Source organism: Phoxinus phoxinus, assembly GCF_949152265.1.
Source record: "Phoxinus phoxinus genome assembly, chromosome: 1".
NCBI classification, from domain to species: domain Eukaryota; kingdom Metazoa; phylum Chordata; class Actinopteri; order Cypriniformes; family Leuciscidae; genus Phoxinus; species Phoxinus phoxinus.
In genome coordinates, this window is record NC_136876.1 from 35,406,084 (window position 1) to 35,433,305 (window position 27,222).

At 39.5% G+C, this 27,222-nt stretch overlaps 1 protein-coding gene and 2 long non-coding RNA genes across 8 annotated transcripts; 1 reads left to right on the top strand and 2 right to left on the bottom strand.

Moving 5' to 3' along the window:
* Window positions 1-6,307: 6,307 nt before the first annotated feature.
* Window positions 6,308-8,344, bottom strand: LOC306996738 (uncharacterized protein). The gene is made up of 2 exons (XM_079609572.1): window positions 8,097-8,344; window positions 6,308-7,698 (listed from the first exon to the last, which is right to left on the bottom strand). The coding sequence occupies exons 1-2, from the start codon at window positions 8,152-8,154 to the stop codon at window positions 6,659-6,661; spliced, it is 1,098 nt and encodes a 365-aa protein (XP_079465698.1). The 5' UTR covers window positions 8,155-8,344; the 3' UTR covers window positions 6,308-6,658.
* Window positions 8,345-8,842: 498 nt separating this feature from the next.
* Window positions 8,843-12,845, top strand: LOC306996747. 4 transcript variants are annotated; one of them, XR_013797168.1, is made up of 6 exons: window positions 8,843-9,087; window positions 9,373-9,448; window positions 10,134-10,237; window positions 11,003-11,128; window positions 11,269-11,384; window positions 12,370-12,845. It is a non-coding gene; the product is annotated as an uncharacterized lncRNA (long non-coding RNA). The 4 variants fall into 4 exon arrangements; XR_013797165.1 differs by having other exon boundaries at window positions 8,843-9,448; XR_013797166.1 differs by having other exon boundaries at window positions 8,843-9,448; window positions 11,272-11,384.
* A 1,510-nt stretch (window positions 12,846-14,355) lies between these two features.
* On the bottom strand, window positions 14,356-17,636 carry LOC306997169. Of its 3 annotated transcripts, none has more exons than XR_013797287.1 (4): window positions 17,516-17,636; window positions 17,123-17,198; window positions 16,326-16,429; window positions 14,356-15,635 (listed from the first exon to the last, which is right to left on the bottom strand). It is a non-coding gene; the product is annotated as an uncharacterized lncRNA (long non-coding RNA). The 3 variants fall into 3 exon arrangements; XR_013797288.1 differs by having other exon boundaries at window positions 17,484-17,618; XR_013797289.1 differs by lacking the exon at window positions 17,516-17,636 and having other exon boundaries at window positions 14,358-15,635; window positions 17,123-17,356.
* Window positions 17,637-27,222: the final 9,586 nt, after the last annotated feature.

The window sequence follows — 27,222 nt, forward strand, 5'->3', positions numbered from 1 at the left end:
CGCGCGCGCTCGGCTCTCTGTGTCGAGAGAGAGCGCGCGGGACGAGTCCCGTAGGGCTCGTTATGCTTGTGAATAAACGTGGGCGCTTGGTGGCGGGCACATTTATAACACCGGGGACACTGTGTTTGTGTACTGACTGACCGTTCGTTAGTTTCGTTTTTACAGAAACCTCGGAACGTGCAGTGTGTAGTGGTTGTGGGCACTTGGCAGTGGGCACGCTTACTACATGTAAAGCACAATCGATCTGAGTCGATTTTAAGTGTGCAAACCCTGTGTTGAACGGGGCTGCCCGTAGGGCTCGTATATTTGTGAATAAATGTGGGCGCGTGGTAGCGGGCACATTTATAACACCGGGAATACTGTGTTTGTGAACTGACTGACCGTCCGTTGGTTTCGTTTTTACAGAAAAACCGCGGAACGTGCAGTGTGTAGTGGTTGTGGGCACTGGACAGTGGGCACGCTCACTACATGTAAAGTACAATCGACCTGAGTCGATTTTATGTGTGCAGACCCTGTGTTGTACGGGGCTGTGCTTGCACGGGTTGAAAAACCGGGCTCTGGTCGCGAAATGGCGGCGACACGAGAGCAGTCGTGTGCTGTAACATGGCGTGATGCGGGGGCGCGCTTATCGAGCGGGCAGCCTGCGCGCGCGCTCAGCTCTCTCAGCTGAGAGAGAGAGAGCACGCGGTCTCCGTAGAAACCATGTTGACATGTAGCTTGTAGTGATTGTGGGCACTTGAAAGCGGGCACGCTCACTACATATAATACACAATCGACATTGAGTCGATTTTATGTGTGCAAGCCCTGTATTGTGTGGGGCTGTGCTTGTGTGTATGAATGGGCACTGGGTCGTGGGCATACAGTTACACACATTACATCATCGGCTGTGGCCGGGACACCGTGTAGCACAGAGAGTACTGTCTATCAGAACCGACTGACCGTGCATTCGTTTCGTTTTTACAGAAACCACGGGACATGCAGTGTGTAGTGATTGTGGGCACTGAAAAGCGGGCACGTTCACTAACTTACATGTATTGCACAATCGACGAGTCGATTTTATGTGTGCAAGCCCTGTATTGTGTAGGGCTGTGCTTGTGTGTACGAATGGGCACAGGGTCGTGGGCATTACGGATACACACATCACACCATCGGCCGTGGCCGGGACACCAGAAAATACATTTTCAGATTTACCTGGGGCGTCGTGAAAACGGCGTTTGTGTGCAGGCAAACGAGCATTGATGCCGATTTGGTGACTGCAAAATACACTGGCACGGTCGCGTATGTTGGGACTGTGCGAGCGAGACATTTTAGTGAAATCCGGCCGCGGCGGGATTTTAACACTGTAGCTTCCCTCGAAGCAGATGTGCGCATCCTGGCTGAAGACGGGGCTTTCCGGGACTCCGCGATTTCTTCGTGAATTCAGGAAGAAAAGGGCGCGGGTCGTGAGGACGGTAACGTACGTTCCTCTGCAGAAAAACAGCCATCCAGCCGGTAAGCGCATCGATGCTGGTCTTTCTCCGTCGACGCTCATGAGCGGCGGGGGAGGGGAGATCCTCGGAGCTCGCCCATCCGAAGCGGGAGAGAAAAGCAGTCGTCCTCCACAGACGCGGCTTCACCTTCCTCGTTCATGACGGACGCGGCGGCACACAGCGGCCCTTGTCCGTCGATCAGAGAGTCCAGCGAAGCGGGCGGAGAAGCTAGCGGCAGTAGCGGCGAGCACCTCGTGGTGGGGGGAGGTTCCGGGCTCCGCTAAGCACGGCGCTTTTCACGGCGCGGCACTACAGCGGGCGGAAAAGATGCAGCTTCAGTAATTGAACGCCAGGCGAGTCCGCAGAGTCACCGTAGGCATCAAATCACAGTGATGGCAGCCGCCATCGACGAGAGCTGAAGCTGCGTGATACTCACAGGCAGGAAACACAAGCACGTGGTCCCCGACGCTGAGTGGGGCTCAACACGAGCCACAGGAGGTGCGAGACATCTTGAAAAAGACGCTCGGCTCTTTTAGTGTGGAAAAACTGTGTGACGCGACGGCGAACACACACACAAAACACACACACATAATGTAAAGGATATTCCACGCCGGAGAAGCGCAGCAGGGAACGGCGGCTGAAGGCGGCGATGACCAGCGGCTTCAGGTAAGGGCTCGTCCTGCTGAGGTGCTGTATCAGACGGCTGTGGTGGCTCGAATCCGGTCCTACGATGCGTGTAGCTTCGTGAAGTAAAGAAAATCGGAGTGGAAGCAGCTATGCTTGGTATTTATAGACCTAGGCCACGCCTGTTTCGGCGGGAGATGACGCAGAAGGGCGCGAAGCGCCCTCATTGGTCAGCGTCACTGGCCTCGCATAGGCTGTGCTTTTCTGGCGGAGCAGCCAATGGGCGAGCGGTATTGCTCCGCCTAGGGTTGTATGCTACAGAAAAGCGTTTTACATATTACAAAATTAAGGATTAATTTTTGGGCTTCAATCTCGACAAAGAAATATCTTTCCCGCAGCGTCGATTCGACGCAGTAGGAGAGAACTCTACGTAAGAGAACTTTTAGTTTTATTAAGAAATTACTCAAAATTAATTTGCTCATTACTTTTGCTGCTTTAGATATTTTTCAGTCCTTCAAATTTTCCAGTCTTACTATCAGATTTTCCATACAATAATGTAAATGTATTATATTTTGACATTTATAATATTTGTAATGATTCAAAATAGTATTATTTTTTGAAAAAAACATTATAAAACATTAAAGGCATTAAAAGGCATGTTACTTCTAAGCGAAGAAAACGAAAAATAAATTGTTGTGATTATATAATCGAGGGATCGAATAACGTTCAGTGTCTTGTATATTGTGTGTGCACAAGTGCGAGCACAAGCAATAAGTTGATGTCTGCAGTTCACTTAACAGCCACTGGTGTCAGTAATAACAAGGGTTTCCAAATTCTACATAAAGCCCGTTTAATACATTTGATTTTATAATATTTTTTCTTTAATTCATTAACTCTTTCCCCACTATTGCTAAATTCATCTTCTGAAATAGTACAGCATCTTCAGATCCAAAAACAAACAAATGAAAAGATCTGCTTGAAAAAGAAGGAGTAGATAGGAGTACCCTGCTGAAAAATCCTGAATAAACCAGCATGGATTCCAGGCTGCTCCAGGCTGGTTTATGATAGATAGAGCTAGTGCTGGTCTAGCTGGTCCACCAATACTCCTGCTTCCCATGACCAGCAAATCAGCAACCAGCTTCCCATGCTAGCCCCAGCATGCAAATCATCCCTTATGCTGGTGACCAGCAATGCTAGATTTGTCAGCAGGGTAAGCTAGCGGGATCATCAAATATTCAACAGCATATAAATAAAAACTGCCTAATGTTACCAAATGAAATGTCCAACCCACAAAGAGGAATACAACTGTGCAAGCTTTGGGGCTGTTTACGGACTTGATCTATGTTTTGATCATCATTCTGAATCCGACTGTTTTTATATTCATTTCAGAATATTCTAGGAGCCAAGCAAGTTTTGTGAATATGATCAAAGATGCTGGTGGGGAGAGAGTTAATAAATGGTTAGCCTCTTCATATACTGTACACAAAGAACCACTCTTTTCAATTGTAACCTCAAATGCTTTCATATAAAATTGTGTCCTATCTTTGAAGTTGCTTGTATGTATTTTTGTAGGATGCCCATGCTGTTAATATTGTTTCATTGCATTGCAGTAGGTGAAGATAAGCCTGTAACCCTTCTGATTGGGGTGTTAATGTAATTCACATATTCATACATCTGTGTGCATGATTTATTCGCACAGAATACCATTCATCCCTAATTTTGTCATAATGCTCATCCAATAATTGCCATGACTATTTTTTAAATGTCATCTGTCATGATTTAATGTCTTATTTATAAGGAAAACACACACACACACACACACACACACACACACACACACACACACACACACACACACACACACACACACACCTGAGTTGTGTATATGAGACGCACACACATCCTTAAACCATTTAATTGGCTGCAGTGGTTAGTGTTCGTTAATTGATATGACTCATATGTTCTCATGGACTTGTACTCCTCAATAACATTTTAATGACATTTGAAAGTTTTGCTAGAAACAACTCATTAATTTTCATAGATGGAGATCAGGAAGTGTTAATGCAGTCATGTGTCACTGCATGATTTAAAAAAATGCAGTGCTGGTGCTGTTTATTCCACGATTCATTTAGACAAGTAGAATGTGTTGTCATGAAAACATCCAAAAACTGCTATCAATTTGGACTGTTCCTGCTCCAAGCTTTTACGAAGTTATTTACTTATTAACAACCTGCCTAATGGTTAAACTTTAACACGGTGTTACCTGCATTTCTCTTAAGGCCAATTCACACTGCACCAACAGACGGCGATAAATACTTTGTCGGGTTTTGTTGTTTCAGTCAGTGTTATTCCTGTCGTTGTTGGTTGGCTCTTGTTTTTCGCAGATTTAACATGTTGAATCTGTGTTTGTTGGAACTTGAAATCTCTGAAGTGATGTACTGTAATCTGGTGAATGGTCGGTGTCTGTCAGAGCCTTGTTAATTGGACTTTAAAGGGGTCATGACATGAAAAATCTATTTTTGATATATAAGAGGACTGTGTACCATTAAAACATCCTGGAAGTTTCATAGCTTAAAATGCCCTCCTCATTATAAATGAAGAATTTATTTAATCAAACTCCAAAAACAGCTCAGTTTGATTGCAGGATCTGTGACATCACACAAGCAAACACATTTATATAATAGCCCATAGGCCTCATCCACTGGCATTCAGTCACTTAACGGCTGCCATATGCCTACAATGTAAGTATCACGTAAATGCAAATAAAACCCATTATAATCACTGATGCTGTCTACACTGGATACAGTATACAATTACGTGTTCAGTTTCTGACACTCAAAGTACAGTACTTGAGTCTGTCGACAACAAGACAAATGGAAGAAAGAAAGAACCTTTGCTTTGACACGTCCAGTTTTTTGCGTATTGGTACAGACTTCAGAAGAATCTCAGCGTCGGAAACAAGTGGATGATTAACTGTCCCGTACCGCAACAGATGATTTTATGGTTTGTTGAGAGCATTGTTTTGTATACAAGGCACAGTGTAATAGAGAGTTTGCAAATACACTTTTGTTGACAGATGAAGCAGCCAACTATACTGGATCTGACAGCAGCTGCATCGCAAATTATAAAAAAAAAGTAAATGTTTTCAAAACACTTACTCTTGAGACCCACGCAATAGCAAGTTAATCGTTTCTGTCTCCTATGCAATGATGTTAACAAATTATAACTGACCATTTACTGACAAGCCTAAAAGGAACCACCCCTAGGGATGGCTGACGCGAAACTGATGTTCCAAAGCTTTTCAAGATCCCGAAGCACAGATGTTTCGAAACACTGATCCGAAGGCTATAGCTAAATGAAGCTTCGGAGTGTTTCACAAATGTTTCGACAGGTGGCATGGTCCGCCGAATCAGCGTTTGATTGATAGGGTCGGGAACAGATCACACAATCGCACATCTGTATAAAAGTGAAATCAACGCATCTTGATCTCGTGGGTTTTTGTGAGAGGAGTTTAATTTTGAAATAGCGGATTTTTGGTGATAGTGACATTTATAGTGCGATTTGTTTAGTTATATTTAGGCTTACATTTAAATTTACACATTGACTAATAGACTAGAGACAGACAGAGTATACATATAGTGACACGTCAATAGATGCATAGATAGAAATATATATAGACAGATACATAGATTAATAGATAAATACATAGATTAATATATACATATATAGATTAAGATAGACCGATAAATAAAAATAACATTATGCACAGTGAGGAGCCTCCAGTATCTAAGCTTCACATATTAGAGAAAAAAAAAAGAGATTTTTTTTTAATGGCTCATTATCAAGGTTGTTTCAGATCAACACCTGCAAGTGACCACTAGGTATCACCCTTGAGACAAGTGTCAGATTGTTTCGAAGCCCCGACATAATACGGCACATTTGCTTCAACTGCTTCACGAGGCCTCGATCGGCCCACCACTAACCACCCCTCAAAACCAGATAATTTCAAAGAGTCAGAATGAAGGTTAAAAATAATCGGTTTCCACTTTTGTGTGCAAAAAAAAAAAAAAAGTTATGTTTAACCTGTGAACTTGAAGTGATATATTAAAATAATAATACAAATCCATGTCAAAACCCCTTTAAAGCCAAACTGAAAACCAGTTGTACCACCTTGATGACTCAAACATTATTTGGGCAAATCTGCTAGTTGAGAAATAATAAATCACTCAGCATACAAGCAGATGTTATATCCCACAAATCAAAAGCTTATATATTCATTATACCACTGAATGAAGACCCAACAACACACAGCGGGCCTGTATTGTTGAGTCTTCATTCTGTGGAGGTCAACTGTGGAGGACTGTTTTGACCCGCAGCGAAACTACTTGAATCAATGAAAACATGACTAGCAGACTACTTATGGATAATCTTTTAATGTGCTTTTATTGACAGTTAGTCACAAACCTCCTTTGTTAATATTGGCCAAACTATTCATTCAAACTGCTTCTGCAAAGGTATTTGGACTCCTAAATTACTCACTAGACAAGGAAGAATTGCAATATCTGTCAGTAGATGAGTGGCCCAAAACCAGACCACTCATAGTCCGCATAATCCTGGCTGAAGGTGGCGTTCACAGAACCAGATCCCTGAGCATCATCCTGGCTGAAGGTGGCGTTCACAGAACCAGATCCCTGAGCATCATCCTGGCTGAAGGTGGCGTTCACAGAACCAGATCCCTGAGCATCATCCTGGCTGAAGGTGGTGTTCACAGAACCAGATCCCTGAGCATCATCCTGGCTGAAGGTGGCGTTCACAGAACCAGATCCCTGAGCATCATCCTGGCTGAAGGTGGCGTTCACAGAACCAGATCCCTGAGCATCATCCTGGCTGAAGGTGGCGTTCACAGAACCAGATCCCTGAGCATCATCCTGGCTGAAGGTGGTGTTCACAGAGCCAGACCCCTCAGCATCATCCTGGCTGAAGGTGGCGTTCACAGAACCAGATCCCTGAGCATCATCCTGGCTGAAGGTGGCGTTCACAGAACCAGATCCCTGAGCATCATCCTGGCTGAAGGTGGCGTTCACAGAACCAGATCCCTGAGCATCATCCTGGCTGAAGGTGGCGTTCACAGAACCAGATCCCTGAGCATCATCCTGGCTGAAGGTGGCGTTCACAGAACCAGATCCCTCAGCATCATCCTGGCTGAAGGTGGTGTTCACAGAGCCAGACCCCTCAGCATCATCCTGGCTGAAGGTGGTGTTCACAGAGCCAGACCCCTCAGCATCATCCTGGCTGAAGGTGGCGTTCACAGAATCAGACCCCTCAGCATCATCCTGGCTGAAGGTCGCGTTGACAGAACCCGATCCCTGAGCATCATCCTGGCTGAAGGTGGATGTGTTCACAGCATCATCCTGGCTGAATGTCACGTTGAAAGAATCAGACCCCTCAGCATTATCTTGGCTGAAGGTCGCGTTGACAGAACTAGACCCCTGAGCATCATCCTGGCTGAAGGTGGTGTTCACAGAACCAGACCCCTGAGTGTCATCCTGACTGAAAGTGTCCAGCAGATGGACAGAGTTAGAACTGGATGCAACGACTTGATTGTCTGCAGAGAAGGAGAGAGAAAAAAAAGTTTGAAAATAACAAAATAACCATGTAGAGCGGGGATAAGCAACTCTGGTCCTGGAGGGCCACTGTCCTGCAGAGTTTAGCTTCAGCCCTGATAACAACTCACCTACTTGTATCTATCTAGTAATCCTGAAAACATAGATTGCCTTGTTCAGGTGTCTTTAATTAGGATTGGAGCTAAACTTGGCAGGACAGTGGCCCTCCAGGACCGAAGTTGCCTATCACTGATGTAGAAGATGTTAGATTAAGAAACAAAAAAGGAGAAATCCAAGGATCCATCTTCAAATGCAGAGCAGAAAACTGAGAAACACATTGATGAAAATAAAAAAAGACAGACAAGTATACTTACAAGCAAAAAATAAAATAAAAACTCACCATTCCATACCAATTGAAGGTAAAGAACCACCAAAACAGTAATTTTGCTCAAACCCATTCTATAACAGACACTGACACACTAAGAAGACCAATATAAGCATGTAAGATAAAGTTTCAAAACAACCAGGTCTTTTAAAGCCAAACAGAAATCTGTACCACCTGGATGACTCGTTAACTCATTATTGGGGCGGGTCTGCTAATTAATGAGATCAATTATTAATTAATCAATCAGCATAAAAGCTTATGTTATATCACATATAACTAAAGTTTGAATGTCTATCTCTTGAGATTGAATGACTGTCCAGAACACACTCTTACTTAGGACTGGATTCACAGACAGGGTTTAGAATAAGCCAGGATTAGGCCTATTAGTTCAATTAGGAAATTTAAGTAGCTTTTATAAACATGCCTTGAACAAAAAAAAACATTACTGGGGTGCATGTTGAGACAAAACAATAGCACTGTCATATTTGAATGTATGTCAGTGAAAGTTGCTTTCATTTGAAACTGAAACCTGCATTTTAGAATCAACCCTGTATCACACGAAATACGTTCTGGGGAAACTATTTTGCAAATCGCAATTACGTTACATGCCAACATATAAGCAGTGCTATTACGTTGCTCCTTAACCTAATATAAGCAGTGCTATTACGTTTGTCCTTAACCTAATATAGCCAATCTATTGCAGTGCTATTACGTTTGTCCTGAACATAATACATCCAAAGCAGGTTTCTTTTAATGCTGTTCATTTTGTTTTAATTATTTACTTACTTTTTTCTCATTGGGCTACAAAATATTATCTATTCCAGGGCGTGTCAAATGGCGGCACTCAGATAATTTTTATCTGGCCCTCCAACTGGTTTTTGATGTTTAAAACCCCTCGCAATCTGATATCAAAGTCCCCGCAAAGGTTTAGCGCGTTCAGCGGTGAGTTTAACAACGCACGTGATCATTCAGCGGTGAGTTTAACAACGCACGTGATCATTCAGCGGTGAGTTTAACAACGCAACGTGACACGGGCACGTTTATTTCGTTATTTTCGTGATATCAGCACGTTTTTTAAACTAATGTATTTCAATGGGAAGCATCTTTCGTGATCACAGCACGATTATTTCTGCCTTTCGGGCTGCAGCAGAGAAGCTGTTTAATCAACATTTATTCACGAGATCTTATCATGGTTTATGTATTTATTTTAATTATATTATTTCTGTCTTATTGCCAGGGAAGCTGGATTGCTTTGCTGTTATTTGATATTTATAAAAGTATATTTTATCAGTAGGAAATCGCGCTGAAGAAGTCTCATTCCGAACACATCGCGATATTTGGCATCAGTTCACGTGTGCCAGATGTTGGTAAGTAACGTTAGTCGTAAATACGCTGTCCTAATAATGTTTGATATAATGTATTTTCTGTTTGTCGAAATTAATCAGATTAGCTCAAGTTCAGTCGCTGCATTATATCTGGCTTTGAGTTTCATTGCTTTCTATGAAAATGGTTTATATGGTGATTAAGCACTGTCTGTCACGTGATATGCTATAGGCCTAGAGTAGACCTTCAGTCAGTTAATCATATTCATATCAGGTTTTTAAGTAGTACAATTACAAATTATGTAGGCCTACAGTAAAACCAACACCATGCTTTTACCACAGTAACATTAGTTTTACTGTGATAAGTGTAGTAAAAAGACAGTAATCACACAACTTACCATGCTTTTACCACACTATTGGTAGTTTTAATGTGGTACTTATTGTAAATGCACAGTAACCACAACACTAACCATGCTTTTACCTCAGTAACCTCAGTTTTACTCTGATGGGTGTAGTAAAGGACAGCAATCACAAAACTTACCATGCTTTTACCTCAGTATTGGTAGTTTTAAAGTGATAATTGTTGTAAATTATGCATATTAACCACAACACCTTCCATGCTTTTAATGCTTAATAATGCAAAATCCAATATTTGTAAGGAAAATCTGTACTTTTTCCTTTAAATAATCCTATATTATGCATAATGATATTTTTTTCTCTCTTTTTTCAGCTGAAAAGACCAAAAGGGCCTTTCCGACTCAGTCAGCCCATTATTTTTGAGGACAAGTAAACGGAGGAGACGGCGGACAGCTGCAAAGGCAAATATTCGCAATGGTATGTATGTGTTGGTTTTAACCCTAAATCAAACATTTTATCAAGCATTTGTTGTTTCTTAAACCTGTTCTTACAAAACCCATAGCCCAATCAGTATGAACAGTCTCAAAGTCTTAATAATTCACAAGATTTAACAAGTTGTCAAATTCGTACGATACTAGTACATATTTGTATACTCGTACATAATCCTGCAGCATTTACTCCTAGTGCTGTCATTGGCTACTTCCCTGTACATATTTATTGCAATATTTGTATCGCAAATATAAAAAAAAAAACAGTTGCGCCCCTTCTTGAAAAGTAGTCTGATGTCCCACACACTGTCAGAAAGTTTATATTAATTGCATTGTATTCATTAAAATTATTACAAATTGGTCCCTGTCTGTTGTGTTCATGTTCCAATGTCCAATGATACATGATGTCTCTCCAAACCTCATAACCTACCTCTGTTTGCAAGAGTGGAAAAGCACTTGTCACATGACATCAGATACTCGATTATTTTGTCGTAATCAGATCAGTTACACTGCTGATAACTGTCCCGTTTGCATGTAAATCATGTTATTTTTAAATGAGTTCATATGATTATTGCTTGCTATTAAAGACATACTTTTATTCATAGAAATGCCCACATATCAGTGAACAACGTATTACATAAACATGCTTTTAACATTTAATTATGCTACACTCTTTACAGAAATATATCCCACAGTTGTATAACTGACTGCTTGAATGTAATGTAATAAAATTACCTTCCTTTCTGTATTGCAGGATTACGTAGTCCTTTTTTTTTTTTAGATCTCTACAACATCAAACTCAACAGCTCTTTTAAGAGCCAACCCTCACAAGAGCTACTAATGAGTCGCAGCGGATCTTGCCGTGATCAGCCCTTCCCAGGTAAAGTTTCTAGAATATTTCAATCAGTATTTACTCATCAAATGCTCTCTCCTGAATCGTAAGGTAAATTATAACTGTCTTATATTTCAAGAACAATAGTAATTGCACATAGAGTAAGTGGAGACTTTCTTGTTTTACAGCAGAGAAGGAAGACCAGTCCTTATATCAACACAAGCTAATCGAGTAAGTCCTTTGTTTCGGGTGAGGAAGGAACATCTGGTACCCAAAGAAGACAGAAAGGTGCGCGAGTCCATTGGTATGTCTTGTATTGAAACAATGCTGTAATATGTAGTACATAATTTGATGTTGACAATTTTACATTGTACAGGTTATCACTGACCAAGTGAAGCTCTTGAAACTAGTGACAGAAGAGTTTGTTGTCTTGAAAAAAATCACTTGCAAAGGCAAAAGAGACCATTTAAAGTAAAGATCTTTTAAAGTAGGTTGCTGTTGATATGGGTAAAACAGTTTTTGTTCAGTACTTAGCTTATATCATGTGCTGAAATATTATATATATATATATATATATATATATATATATATATAATACTTATATAATATATAATACTTCAATGTGTATATTAAAGTACTGACTGCTGCTTTGTAAATTTAAATCAGGAACGGGCAACTCTGGCCCTTTTGCGTTCTCCTTTTTGAGGTTGTGAGTTTACCTCCAACCCTAATTGAGCACATATGAAAGTCTTCAGCTTTACTTATAGACAATAGGCAGGAGGGTTTGAGGTTGGAGCCAAATCTGCAGGACAGTGGACGCTAAGGGCCAGAGTAGCCCATCACTGCTTAATATATCGCAGAACATAGGCCCCGTTTACACGAAGTGAAGACACAGATATTTCCCTGCGGTTTGGCCTCTCATTTACACGAAAACCGAGTTTTTATCACAGAAAACGATTATTTCTAAGAACTCGGGCCAAAGTGGAGATTTTGGAAAACTTTGTTTGCACGTTTGCATGTAAACTGACGTCACAGTATGTGACTATTTTCGGGATTCTGACTAGCTAACATGGGCTTCAGCTTCTCGTTACACTGCCACCTACAGGTTTGGCATGCTCTGGACGGCATATACACGGGTTCGTGTGCACAATGTTATTTTTGAAAACGAAGAGGGGTGAAATGTCCGTTTATGAAAATAGCCTTCCACGTGTAAACGTAGCCATAAGCTGACCTGACTGTCCATTAAACAACTTAATTTGTATTGTTTGTGTTTTTTGCTTTACTTTCAGAGAACTGGAGAACACCTGGCAATGGGATGTTGAGACTTCTTCCTCTGGTTGAGAAAAAGCTACACCACATCAGTGATCACATCTTCTGTTCATCTGTTGTACTACAGGGTACACCTGAACAAACTGTTTAGACGAGGAAGAACAACATGAACATGATAGAGACATTTACAGGGAAGAGCAAGAAACCAGTTTAGCTGTGATAATGAATCATTATTTTCCAACATAATATCAAATCTGTTTTCTGTATAGGTGACTGAATGTGATTCTCTGGCACTCATTTTTTGGCTTCAGCAGCTGTGAATGGATTAATATGATGTTAATGTATTTTTGAAGACACATTTTTATTTATCTTGAATCTCATTGTCTTTATTCTACTTTATCAACTTTATGCTGTGTCCTCCAATAAAGTGTTGTGTAATAAAGTATGGTGAATATTGTGTATTGAAAGTGCTGTTTGGTACAGTAAATAAAACAAATATTTGAGAAATTTTAATTTCTTATTTCTTTAGTTTAGTTCATAATTTAAAAACAATATAATGAATTACCATGATTCTTTTTCTTAGGACATACACATTTAGATCTGGTTAATGATATTTGGGACAACAGTGCAACAAAAGTTGCACATACTTGCATGTATAAGCAGTTTGCAGTGAAATAAAGGGAAGCTATGTGAATAACAAGAGGCTGCAGTAGCTATCTTGCTATAAAAACACTTCAAGCATAATTGAAGATGATCCATGTTGATCATTCTAGATTCTAGAACATCTACTAGCCTACTGCATTTAAAATGAAAGCATAGACATGACTGATGTCAGGCATATAAGCAGCAATCAGAAGGGGTGAAAAGGAAATGTTGGGACTGGGTTTTTTTTGTTTGTTTTACTGAATGGAGTATTATCCCTGTGTAATAGTGTGTGTAGATATGTGTAGATTGTACTGCACTTCCACCCCAAGGGCCCAGCGGCCCCCAGAAGAGCAAAAAACTGCACATTTCAAATGGCTGTAACTCACAGTCCGGTTAGTGTATCAAAGAGAAAATCGGCAGGACAACTGCTTATGCTATGTTTACTAAATAATGTTGGGCAAAGTTTTCTGACATATACGGAAAGCTGGCATAAAGGTTATTTTTAAAGTGCTCACAGTAAATTATCAAATTTCAGCCTGTCCCTCATATATGTCATAAAGGTTTGCACAATGAACAAATTTAGATATCCAGTTGTCCATTAAAGATATTATTTATTTAACATTTATTGTTTCATTACTAAACGTTTTAAACTACATTACCCACATATCTCTGTCATTCTATCAATGGAACAGGAAACATTGTCCTGTAGTTCATTAAAATGTGCAGACATGCTTAGGGTTAGGGTGGGGATCTCAGTAAAGGAGCAATTTCTCACAACATAGAGACACTTTATAGTTAACTTTATGTATAACTAACGCAATAATAACACCAAAACATACTTTGTAACATGAAGCGCCGTTTTATATGAGTTAAACGATAGTCCAATCTCAGCGAGTTCTGCGATAAAGTCACAGCCAATAACAACCCAGCTGAACAGATGCGTCACACTTACTTGCCCATTTATGGAAAATAATGACAGATCTCTTCTGGTTCCGGCTGAAGGGATAGATACCTTAAATATTTAATATTTAATACCAAACAATATTTGAGCTGTAATGTATTCATTCTAATTAAATTACAAAACTCACATTTAAAAACAAAAGACTCCTTTATGTGGTTACCATCCAAAAACGAGATCACATGATCAATGACACAAATGTGCTTATTTGATTAGACTGATTCATAAACACATTTGAAAGAGAAACTTTTTTCTAAGCAATGGCCTACAGCAGGGGTAGTTTTGCAGTATTTTAATTAAAGATAATTACATGTACTAAAGTGCTTCTAACATTTACAGTGTATGTATAGTATATCAAAGGTATATCAATTATATTCAAATAAATGTAACAAAATCACAATGAATGCACACAATTTTGAAAGCATATTCCAATATTTAATGTCAAACGGTTTAAAGACAAATGTAGTGCCAAACCTACTGCACAACAGTATAAAAATCAGTTAATTATATATAAAATACAGGTATAAGATACAGGGGCAATCTATTATAGGGACATATACAGTAACGTTAAAAAAAATGCTATGATGAAGTTATATTTTTACAAACCAAGAGATGAGATTCAACTTTGTTATGTGAAAATATATTTGTTTCTTCGCTTTAAAGAACAAATAGGCAAAAATGTAAGCACAACATTTTACATTCTCAACTTTAATTCTATATCCTTGTGATTATTGGTCACTTTTATTGTAACTAAATGAAAGGCAACTTAAAATAGTTAATGATTATAAACGTCAGTAAGAAAATGCTTCAATAAAATACACCCACAGGTATATTACATTTACATTAATCAGGTAGTGATGTAATGATACCATAGATGTGGACATTTACTATAGTGACCACTGTAATAAAAGGTTTAATGAAGCTAAATGTAAGACATTAAGTCCATCTAAATGTAAAAGTAACAAACTCAGAATAATGTCCAGTATGTCATTTCTGTAATATTCTTTCAGCACCAATAAGATTTCCATAAATATTGATTGTTTTCTAAAGGTTTTCCTGAACACTCTCACTTCAATTGTTCGGACAAACACCTGCTATATACACTTGCAGAAATATACATTTGTCTATTGCATCAGGAAGTCACTGCATGACTAGAACTAATGGATGGCAATGAATATGTCCTTTAGGAAAACACCTGATGAGCACTGACGCTTCTTTGATGAAGGCATTAGGCAGACATCAAGCACAGTTTATGAAGCTGAAAAGAGAAAACACAATGCTTTAACAATATGGAAAAAAGATAAATCACTATTTTCAATATTGGTTCTGCATATATCAAAGAGATCCTGAGGAGGAGTGGGACTTCACATGAAGACTTTCAGAAACTGTGACAGAGCAAAGGGTGCACCTCGCTGGACACATCCGACACATGCCCAAACAACAACACCCAAAGACAGTGATGAAGTGTCATCCACCACCAGGAGGATGCAGGAGACCGGGAAGACCAAGGAAGACATGGAGACAGATGTTTCACGAAGAGCTGAAGAATGTCAGTGTCCCATGGGAAGATGCGGAGAACTTGGCCACGGATCGAATACGTTGGAGGACACTTGTTGCCCAATGTGCCCAGCACAGGACTTGATGATGATGTTGGGAGTTTATCCATAACTGTGGGATATATTTCTGTAAAGAGTGTAGCATAATTAAATGTTAAAAGCATGTTTATGTAATACGTCGTTCACTGATATGTGGGCATTTCTATGAATAAAAGTATGTCTTTAATAGCAAGCAATAATCATATGAACTCGTTTAAAAATAACATGATTTACATGCAAACGGGACAGTTATCAGCAGTGTAACTGATCTGATTACGACAAAATAATCGAGTATCTGATGTCATGTGACAAGTGCTTTTCCACTCTTGCAAACAGAGGTAGGTTATGAGGTTTGGAGAGACATCATGTATCATTGGACATTGGAACATGAACACAACAGACAGGGACCAATTTGTAATAATTTTAATGAATACAATGCAATTAATATAAACTTTCTGACAGTGTGTGGGACATCAGACTACTTTTCAAGAAGGGGCGCAACTGTTTTTTTTTTATATTTGCGATACAAATATCGCAATAAATATGTACAGGGAAGTAGCCAATGACAGCACTAGGAGTAAATGCTGCAGGATTATGTACGAGTATACAAATATGTACTAGTATCGTACGAATTTGACAACTTGTTAAATCTTGTGAATTATTAAGACTTTGAGACTGTTCATACTGATTGGGCTATGGGTTTTGTAAGAACAGGTTTAAGAAACAACAAATGCTTGATAAAATGTTTGATTTAGGGTTAAAACCAACACATACATACCATTGCGAATATTTGCCTTTGCAGCTGTCCGCCGTCTCCTCCGTTTACTTGTCCTCAAAAATAATGGGCTGACTGAGTCGGAAAGGCCCTTTTGGTCTTTTCAGCTGAAAAAAGAGAGAAAAAAATATCATTATGCATAATATAGGATTATTTAAAGGAAAAAGTACAGATTTTCCTTACAAATATTGGATGTTGCATTATTAAGCATTAAAAGCATGGAAGGTGTTGTGGTTAATATGCATAATTTACAACAATTATCACTTTAAAACTACCAATACTGAGGTAAAAGCATGGTAAGTTTTGTGATTGCTGTCCTTTACTACACCCATCACAGTAAAACTGAGGTTACTGAGGTAAAAGCATGGTTAGTGTTGTGGTTACTGTGCATTTACAAAAATTCCCACTTTAAAACTACCAATAGTGTGGTAAAAGCATGGTAAGTTGTGTGATTACTGTCTTTTTACTACACTTATCACAGTAAAACTAATGTTACTGTGGTAAAAGCATGGTGTTAGTTTTACTATAGGCCTACTTCTACTACACATACAAATTTGTAATTGTACTACTTAAAAACCTGATATGAATATGATTAACTGACTGAAGGTCTACTCTAGGCATATAGCATATCACGTGACAGACAGTGCTTAATCACCATATAAACCATTTTCATAGAAAGCAATGAAACTCAAAGCCAGATATAATGCAGTGACTGAACTTGAGCTAATCTGATTAATTTCGACAAACAGAAAATACATTATATCAAACATTATTAGGACAGCGTATTTACGACTACTTACCAACATCTGGCACACGTGAACTGATGCCAAATATCGCGATGTGTTCGGAATGAGACTTCTTCAGCGCGATTTCCTACTGATAAAATATACTTTTATAAATATCAAATAACAGCAAAGCAATCCAGCTTCCCTGGCAATAAGACAGAAATAATATAATTAAAATAAATACATAAACCATGATAAGATCTCGTGAATAAATGTTGATTAAACAGCTTCTCTGCTGCAGCCCGATAGGCAGAAATAATCGTGCTGTGATCACGAAAGATGCTTCCCATTGAAATACATTAGTTTAAAAAACGTGCTGATATCACGAAAATAACGAAATAAACGTGCCCGTGTCACGTTGCGTTGTTAAACTCACCGCTGAATGATCACGTGCGTTGTTAAACTCACCGCTGAATGATCACGTGCGTTGTTAAACTCACCGCTGAACGCGCTAAACCTTTGCGGGGACTTTGATATCAGATTGCAAGGGGTTTTAAACATCAAAAACCAGTTGGAGGGCCGGATAAAAATTATCTGAGTGCCGCCATTTGACACGCCCTGGAATAGATAATATTTTGTAGCCCAATGAGAAAAAAGTAAGTAAATAATTAAAACAAAATGAACAGCATTAGCTGCTACGTGTGAAAAGAAACCTGCTTTGGATGTATTATGTTCAGGACAAACGTAATAGCACTGCAATAGATTGGCTATATTAGGTTAAGGACCAACGTAATAGCACTGCTTATATTAGGTTAAGGAGCAACGTAATAGCACTGCTTATATTAGGTTAAGGAGCAACGTAATAGCACTGCTTATATGTTGGCATGTAACGTAATTGCGATTTGCAAAATAGTTTCCCCAGAACGTATTTCGTGTGATACAGGGTTGTTTAGAATGGGGCTAGGCTCAAGCTTTGTCTGTGAAACCTGGCAGTATTATTCCACATCAACTGGTGAAAACCCACCAAATAAAGGGGACAGAAAAAGCAAAGTAGTCTCATTGAGAAAAAAAAGTTTAGCACCAAATATGCATCTAAAATTAAATATTGTCTCATTCTATGCTTTCTCCAGAAACAATCAGTCTAAACCTAGACTGAAGACACATCTGCCAGACACACAGCCAACTTCCTACTGTAACTACAAGTAACCATATATCAGTGTAGAAGGGAGGCTCTGTTTTTTTTTTTGGACTGTTTATGACACACACAGCAAAACAACTTGAATTAATGAATACATGAATCACACAGACTACTTATGGATCATCATTATTTTAAGTGCTTTTTGTGATTGACAGTTACAGTCACAAACCTCCCCTCCAGCCATATGTTTCATGAATGAAAACAAGGATTTCGAGTAATATCATGGGGAGTAAACTAGATTAATGTTGTTCAAACAATTCATTCAAACTGCTTCTGCAAGAAAGTAGAACTCTTTTATCATTTACTATTAATATTGCAATATCTGCAAAATATAATTGCAGAAACTTTGTCCTATCATAGTCTTTAAAGAAATTAAACTGTGAAGAATCCATGTTCACTGAACTTCACAGCTGAAGATTTGTTGGGCCAAACCTGACCTCAAAAAGCAGGCCTCCTGTGATCCACATGACAATAAAGCCGTTAAAAACTAATCTTAAAATCTTAGTAAATCTAAAAGCAGGGTGAAGTTAACAAAAACCAACCAGGCAACACATTCCAAAAGACATACAATTGTACTTTGTTATACAGTATCTTGAATCATGTTAAGTAAAATAGACAGGGGCCAAAACAAAAAAAATTCCTGGCTGAAGTAGTGTTAACAGAAGCGGACCCCTCAGCATTTTCCTGGCCGAAGGTGGCGTACAAAGAACTGGACCCCTCAACGTCATCTCAGCATAACATGCAAACTGTACAGCGTTAGAACTGGACACACCAACTTCTTGATTGTCTGCAGAGAGGGAGAGAAAGACATGTTTTTTGTTGTTGTTGCTAATGTCAAAAATAGCAATAACCATGTAAAGGGGTTAGTATAAACTCATATTATTTAGAACAAGAGCATGTTAGTTTAAGAAACAGAAAAAAAGTCTACGGACCTTTTTCTCTCCAACTACTCTCCCAACATCACTCCAGGAGAAATCTAAGGATCCATCTTCAACTGCGGGGCTGAATACTGTGAAACACAATGCCATTTGAAATAATACAGACAAGTAAACAAACCCATTATATAACACAAACTGAGCTACTAACCATACAAGCTAAACCAACCAGATCATTTAAAGATGCTTTGTGGCTTGATTAGCTCTGGCTCTGCAATAAACCAGGGTGTTTCACTAGATATGGATGCTTAGCTTTGAGGTCAACTGTTTGGCACTATACTCCAAAAACTGACAAACTGTTTATGTTCCACCCCAACTTCCTGTAAGAAAACCGGAATTAAAACTGTGCTTATAAAGCACGTCATGTGGTCTTTATCCAAAACAACAGAAGAACAAATGAGAAAAGGCATGAAAGACCTTCCTAAAGACAGTCCAATTACAACATGCTTGAATTTAAAATGTCTGGAGGTCTGGCACTAACAAGCATCCAAACAGCTGTCACTGTCTTTCTGTGCAGTTATCACAGCGTTTCACTGATCTAGGTCAAGGCTGCTGGCAGAACTACAGGAGCAATTGAGCCAAATTTTTCATTTAAACAGAAAGATTCTGATGACGAGGCCTAGTTTGTTTCATGTGCCAGACGTTTTCTAATTTTGTCAATTTGTGAAATGCCAGTGCGTCTGCTAATGAAAAGCAAAGCATCAAAGATGCTGTATGTGTGAACCGCTTGGCATCACAATGTACACATTAAACCTCCTTTGTACTGAGATTAGTTTTATCATTAACTTCTGTTCATTTTAATTAGATTTTTCCATTCCTTTACATTTCAGTTTTTTTTGCAGTTTAATTCAATTAACTCAATATTTTCAAATGTTAGCTTTTAATTGTAATTCTGTTATTTGCATGTGCCAACTCGGATGTGTAATTTCCTCCATCAAAAGAGCTCTGTAAGAATAAATAATTTAAAAATATGTATGGAAGAGTGCAGCAGTAATCTGACATCAGCAGAAATTATGTACAGAAGATGCCCAAGGTCAGTCACACAAATGTGTTTTAGCATTTTTAATATGTCATTCTAACAGTACCCATCACCCATTCGGTTCTCTATTCTGCACGTTCATCTTAGTGTTCCAGCGTCCTGTCAAGGCTTCTGGAGTGTGGGCCACGTTTCCCCTGCCAAACGTCTGGGCTTGCCCTCGGCTCTTTCTCTTCCACTTTCCCTCAGTTCTTCTATTCCTTCAGAAAGCTCCAGTCTGTCTAGATTAAAGACGGTGTGAAATTGATGCTTGGATGCTTTCAAAGGGCTTCTGCTTTATCTTATTTTCCGTAAAGCCTCAAACCTCACTTTGCACCCTTATCAGTACTTCCCTGAGTAATCTTTGATGGCACTACCATATTTATTTATTTTTTGTCCTAAAATAAAATATCCAGTATATCCGTAGATGTTGAGATTATCATCTCTTACAGGCGTTCTGACTACAGCTGCATAATATCTGTTTTTAATATGTAGTATTTTTTTTCAGAACTGGTTATTTTTTCAAAAACTAATTTGATTTTGTTTGATTAATTATTTTGCATGTGTAACCGGAATGAGGAGACTGTGCTTTTACTTTGACAGGTGAGGTGATAGGGCAGATGAAGTTTAAAGTCTCGCTATACTGTTGGTAAAGCAGCGTTTGTTCTTGTTTTTCCTCTGACGAACGAGCGTGGTTAGTTCTCCTACTCTGGCGCGTTGAATGAACTGCAGTTGCGTAATTGGTGGCTTTGGCAATTTAATGTGAGTGGACATTGACTTTTATTTATATGAGTTGTAATTTGTAGGAGATATGCAAGTACAAATTCACAATATGTTATTTTAGGATTATTCCTATGCCGATGGCCTTTTCATCTGAAAGCTGTGTGTGTGTGTGTGTGTGTGTGTGTGTGTGTGTGTGTGTGTGTGTGTGTGTGTGTGTGTGTGTGTGTGTGTGTGTGTGTGTGTGTGTGTGTGTGTGTGTGTGTGTGTGTGTGTGTGTGTGTGTGTGTGTACTTTATGTAATAATAATTGTAACTTCCAAACTATACTTCCAGTATCGTCATGTTCAGTTAAACAACTGAACACAGTACAAGCACACTGGCATATTCATGTAAGAGTCAAGTAATTAATGAAGGCAGATTTGAAAAGTAGAGTGGCCTGCTATTGGGACTTGTTGTCACAAAAGTGTAATATGTTTTTATTGACTTTACTGGGCAATAGCAGTGAAAATGTCCAAACACCTTTTTGTAGTCAGGACTTTAATATATACATCGGTACATCTACGTAAAAGGGAGCAATGCCCTGGTCCTCCCCTGACTGTATGCATGCTGCTCTTTGCCAATTAACTTTTTTTCTATCTTAAGCTGCACATATTTAGAAAGTGCAGTAGTATGTTTTTGAGAAATAAGTCATACATAATCTTTTGTCTTTCAAAATGAGTGTTCTTTGAACTACAAGAGACTTTTGATTTAGTACTCAGATTGGAGGACAGTAATTAGTTTATCGTTATCACTAGCAGTTTAATGTCCACAGTCCACAGAGCTCGCCCACCCCTCGCTACCCGAAGCGAGGAGAGCACAGCAGTCGTCCTCCACAGACGCGACGGCAGACAGCGGCCGCTGTCTGTCAGTCAGAGAGTCGAGCGAAGCGGGCGGAGAAGCTGGTGGTGGCGCCGGCGAGCTCCTCGTGATGGAGGGAAGATCCGGGTTCCGCTGAGCATGGCGCTTTTTACGGCGCGGCACTGTAGCGGGCAGAAGTCCAGCTTCAACGAACGAAGCCATGCGAGTCCTCAGAGTCGCCATGGGCAACTATTCACAGTGATAGCAGCCACCATCATTGAGAGCTAGAGCTGCGTGGTCCTCACCCAGGCAGGAAACACAGATCACATGGTGGTCCCCGTCGCTGAGTGGTGCTCTACACGAGCCACAGAGGTTGCGAGGCATCTTTAAAAAGACGCTCGGCTCTTTTAGTGGGTGAGAAAAAAATGTGTGACGTAGCGGCGAACACACACACAAAACACACACACTAGAGAAAAGGATATTTCCACGCCGGATAGCGATGCAGGGAACGGCCGCTGAAGGCGGCGAGATGTCGACCAGCGGCTTCGGTTGAGAAGGCACGTCCTGCAGTGACGGCTTCCTTTCAGGATCCAGCGATGCGAGAGCTTCGCTGAAGAGATGAAAATCAGAGAATGGCAGCTGCTGCTCGGGTATTTATAAGCCTAGGCCACGCCTATTCTGGCGGGACGTGACGCAGAGGGCGCTTGGGTCAAGCGTCATGAGAGGCCTTGCATAGGCTGCTGCTTTTGTTGCAGAGCAGCCAATAGGCGTGCAAGTTAGTTCCGTCTGTGGCTGTATGCTGCTGCAAAGCGTTTTACATTATTACAAAATTAAGGATTGATTTTTGGCTTCAATATCTTGAGAAAGAATCTTTCCCGTAGCGTCTTCGACGCAGTACGAGAGAACTCTCGTAAGAGTACTTAATATTTTGTAATTATAATAAACATTGCTTCAGTATCTTGCATTTAAAAACTAAAAAAAAAATAGTTTATAGGTTATACAAAACTTTTATCTTTAAAAGTTCTTCTATATGCTCTATTATGGATATAATACTGTCCCATTTTATAGTTCCCTCTACAATTTACTTTTAATTGCTGCTTGCAATCATTAGACTAAGCTCAAAACACTCCACAGAGCATTTGAAACGACCTCTTCATTATGTGTTATTGATTCAGTCCCATTAAATATATAAATAAATTAATAAATAAATAAATAAGCATCATGGGGGACTAGGTTTTATGACACACTTGATGCACAATTCATGTGCAATTTATATGCATCATATAGTTTCTATTTAATTATCAGATATAAAAGTAGGCTACACATAAGTCACTTTGAGTTATTTTGTTCCTTTTCTCGTCATTGACCCACCACTGACAGCGGGTGTATCAGTCTCACACAGTGAATTAAAATCATGTCCCTAAAGGTAAACGAAAACATTCCTTAATGTCGCATTCAAATTGCTACACCTCCTGGTGTTCACAGTCTTTTCTAATGAAATGATTATTATTCAGATGTGCAGGGCCTTCTGCAATCAACTACTATGCAGAGTCATTAACATGAAAGTAGAGGCTGTGCATGCATGAGGTACATTCAATTAAAAGACTTCTGCATGGAAGAATTGTCAGGATCAGCTCAGGTTTCAAAGTCTGTAAGAAGATTATCCAACAAGTGGCAAAGTCACAAAAACCTCTAACTCTGATGGACAGGGCAAATTGACACCTCTGGATATGCAAAGCCAACCTGATTTAAATAGATCTAACTTTTAAGTGTATACTATATGCATTTGTCGGAAAATCCAACTGCAACTTGCAGACGTTCTGTCTATGATATTTGTAATCATAAAAATTAAAGCTTAAATATTAATTTACACAAATGTCAATGATGCATTTAGCTACATTTAAAAACAGCTTAAATATTTTAAATATTTGACTTCTCTTTTAAAATATAAAAACATTCCAATTTACTGCAACACAATTATGTGGTTTTTCAAAAGTTGTATTAAAACATCACTATTATTTAACAACATCACTATCCTTCTGCTATTTTGTTCAGTTTATCAATCATCTTCATTGTGAGTATCTTCTTTTATGTTCCACAGAACGTCATACAGGTTTGGAACCACGTGAATGTGAGTAAATGACAAAAATGTAGTCTGTCTATCCATCTATCCAACCTTTTTACCCTAGTGCAATGATTAATATCATATTGAAATGATCAGGAATCTTACTAAAAAATTAACTTGGAACCCTTCAAAAGGATAATCAGAGTGCCTCTAAGCACAATTCCGGAAGCAGCTAAAATTTTCATTTTCAGATGCATTGGCATTAAGCAATAATAAATAAAAAAACTAAGGGAAATTTGATTCTTCACGTGTATGAAAATCTTCATCTCTGTAATAGAACTCATATTATTTCAATCACAACTCTGCTTCTAACTAGCACGTATTGATCAGTTAAAGCACTTGGAACAATCAATGGCATTTGGAATCAATGTGTTTATGTGCCATATTTGAATGAATTTTTGAAGTCATAGTTCCCTTTCAAGGGAACTCGCGTTGCGTCGAGATGACGCTATGGTAATGGTCTGCGTGATTGCGTCGTGAAGCACTTGTGAAATCAGTCCAATGGCGTATAGGCGGGTGACGCCATGGCAGGAAGCTATAAAGTGCACCCAAACTAAACTTTGTCAGCTTCTGTCTTCAGCAAGCGCTCTGTGTGAAACTGTCTCTGTCTATTTATTGTTGTTTGTCCACAAGCATTATATATCTAGATAGGAATATAATGGCGAGCAAACAGCATTTTGGATCATGTGTTCCTTCCCTGCCCTCCTTCATTAAGAGTGGGGATACACGCGATTTATGTGTTGTTTGTTTGGGAGTAGAGCATGCACGGTCAGCTCTAGTAAAAGGGAGCTGACGGTGTTCATTCATAAATTCCTGACGTGTAACATATGCACTATCGAGAGTTTTAGCTCTGCTCCTGTTGGCTTTCTTCTCGAGGGAAGAAAGTCAATAAACAATTCAGTCATGCAGCTAAAATTCTAAATGTTAACCTTGAGACAAATTATGCCACAGATCCGAGGACTGGTTTGTCACGGTAGATCTCAAGGACGCATAGTGTACTTCCATATATCCATCCTTCCATATCACAGGAAGTTCCTGAGATTTGCTTTCAGGAGCAAAGCATACCAATATCAAGTTCTTCCATTCGGCCTAGCACTATCACCCCTCACTCTCACGCAAATGCGTAGATTCAGCTCTGGCGCCTCTGCGTCTGCAGGGTATTTGCATCATGAACATCGATGATTGGTTGATTCTAGCTCAGTCGCATCAGTTGCCGGTTCGGCATTGAGATGTCGTTCTCGCCCACATGAAAGAGTTGGTGTTTTGGCTAAACGCCAAAAAGAGTATGCTTTCTCCATGACAGAGGACCAGTTTTCTAGACGTGGTTTGGGACTCAATGTGGATGCAGGCATACCTCTCACCTGCACGCATAGAATAAAGATAGGCCAGTCACTCACTGTGAAACAGTTTCATGAGACATGAGTACATGAGTCAAGTCAAGTCAAGTCATCATCTTCATTTATATAGCGCTTCTGACAATGTCGATTGTTTCAAAGCGGCTTTACAGTGATAAAAGGATAATTTAAGGTAAGATAGATTGTTTTAGCTTCATAACGGTTCTTGAATAAAGATATTTTTCAACTAAAGTTAGTTTTGATTGATTCACTTCCGTCGCAAGGATCATTAGATATTAAATTAGAGGCCGCTATGATGACACCGTTCTCTCTACACAGACTTTAAACGTAAACCTGTGAGAAACGCTGATGGCGCTCACGTTTGCATCAAGAATGAATTCTATAGTTATGCACATTTGAATATATGTGCGCAGGTTTGTAATTCCCTACAAACCAAGCCTTAACAAACTACTTGTCTGGCCTTCAAATTTTTATACAGAATTTTATCACTTCAGGGTAGATAAGTGAAACCAAAACTACCCGACAACGCTTTATCTGTAGAGTGGTAAAGGGATCCTTCACAGGGGAGAGACTAGTTGGCACTTCAGCACTGCGTTGTCCTCGGGTCCAGGCGAAGGTCCATCGTCAGATCTGGATACGGCCTGGATCCGGCAGGCTGCGGGAAAACCTCAGGATAAACAAAGACACTAAAATTAGCATAGATGCTATTCTTCTTATGATGTAACAAGTACATAAGGATTTATGGAAGGTTTTCCTAGTTCCAGCTGACCTAATCTATGCAGCCTAACATTGAATTATAGAAGTCTATAATGTATTATGTGAATACTAGGTCAAAGAGATGTGTCTTTAATCTAGCTTTGAACTGACAGAGTGTGTCTGCTTCCCGGACAATGGTAGGAAGACAAGTTTTGGTGCTAAATATGAAAAGGATCTACCGCCAGCAGTCGATTTTGATATTCTAGGTATTATCAACTGTCCGGAATTTTGAGATCGCAATAGACGTGAAGGACTATAATGCGTTAAGAGCTCGTTCAAGTAATAATAATAATTTGTTACATTTAAAGTTATTTTAAAATGTATACGATGTTTAATAGGGAGCCAATGCAGTGTTGACAGAACGGGGCTAATATGGTCATACTTCCTGGTTCTGGTAAGAACTCGAGCTGCTGCGTTTTGAACTAGCCGTAGTTTGTTTATTAAGCGTGCAGGGCAACCACCTAGTAGAGCATTACAATAATCTAGCCTTGAGGTCATGAACGCATGAACTAATTGTTCTGTCACTTTACGTTCGAAAATCGATTGCACAATCGATCGGACCAACCAACACAAGTTTCAAAAACTAAAATAGGGAATCGATTTAACCAAATATGTACACTATTATTTTTAAAGGAATTAAACAAATAAAAAAGATAGATGTAACAAAACTCACAAACAAGCAGAAAAATTAAATAAAGAATTCCAAAAGTGCAGTAGGCATTGCGAAAGCTAAAAATAAAATTCCCACCAATATTACGCGCCTATAGTTTCAATCCGCTGCTTCAACCTGTACGACATGAGAGACGAGTGATAATCCCTAATAACTTGAGGATTTCGGTATAGAAGCATTTTGGGTTTTGGAATGTAGATCAAACTATGAAGGACAAAGTGGTATGCAAACTGTGTGATCGTGAGTTCCCATATCACAGCAGCACCACAACTATGAAGGGGCATATGCAGCTTTACGGACGTAAATAGGGCGCTTGAGACTCACAAGTCAGCAATATTACTTACAGAAACTTCTCCAGAAAGAACTATTGCTGAAACACAAGTGGTACCTCAATTCATTCAGCTGTAAAACAGCCATGCAGCTCTCAAGTCTCTCCATACTGCTTCTGAATGCTCACCGTATGCTCACCGTACATCCAGTGATGGGGGCAGAGTGCTTGAACCGCCCACTGAACGCAACTAGATTAAATACCTCTCACAGCCTTTAGCCTTTGGTCAATGAA

Bases quoted from the DNA above. Each gene is read 5' to 3' on its own strand.
- LOC306996738 (XM_079609572.1), bottom strand. From the start codon at position 8,154: ATGGGTTTGAGCAAAATTACTGTTTTGGTGGTTCTTTACCTTCAATTG. The intron at 7,699-8,096 runs GTGAGTTTTTAT...CCTTCTCTGCAG, and splicing joins CCTTCAATTGGTATGGAATG to ACAATCAAGTCGTTGCATCC.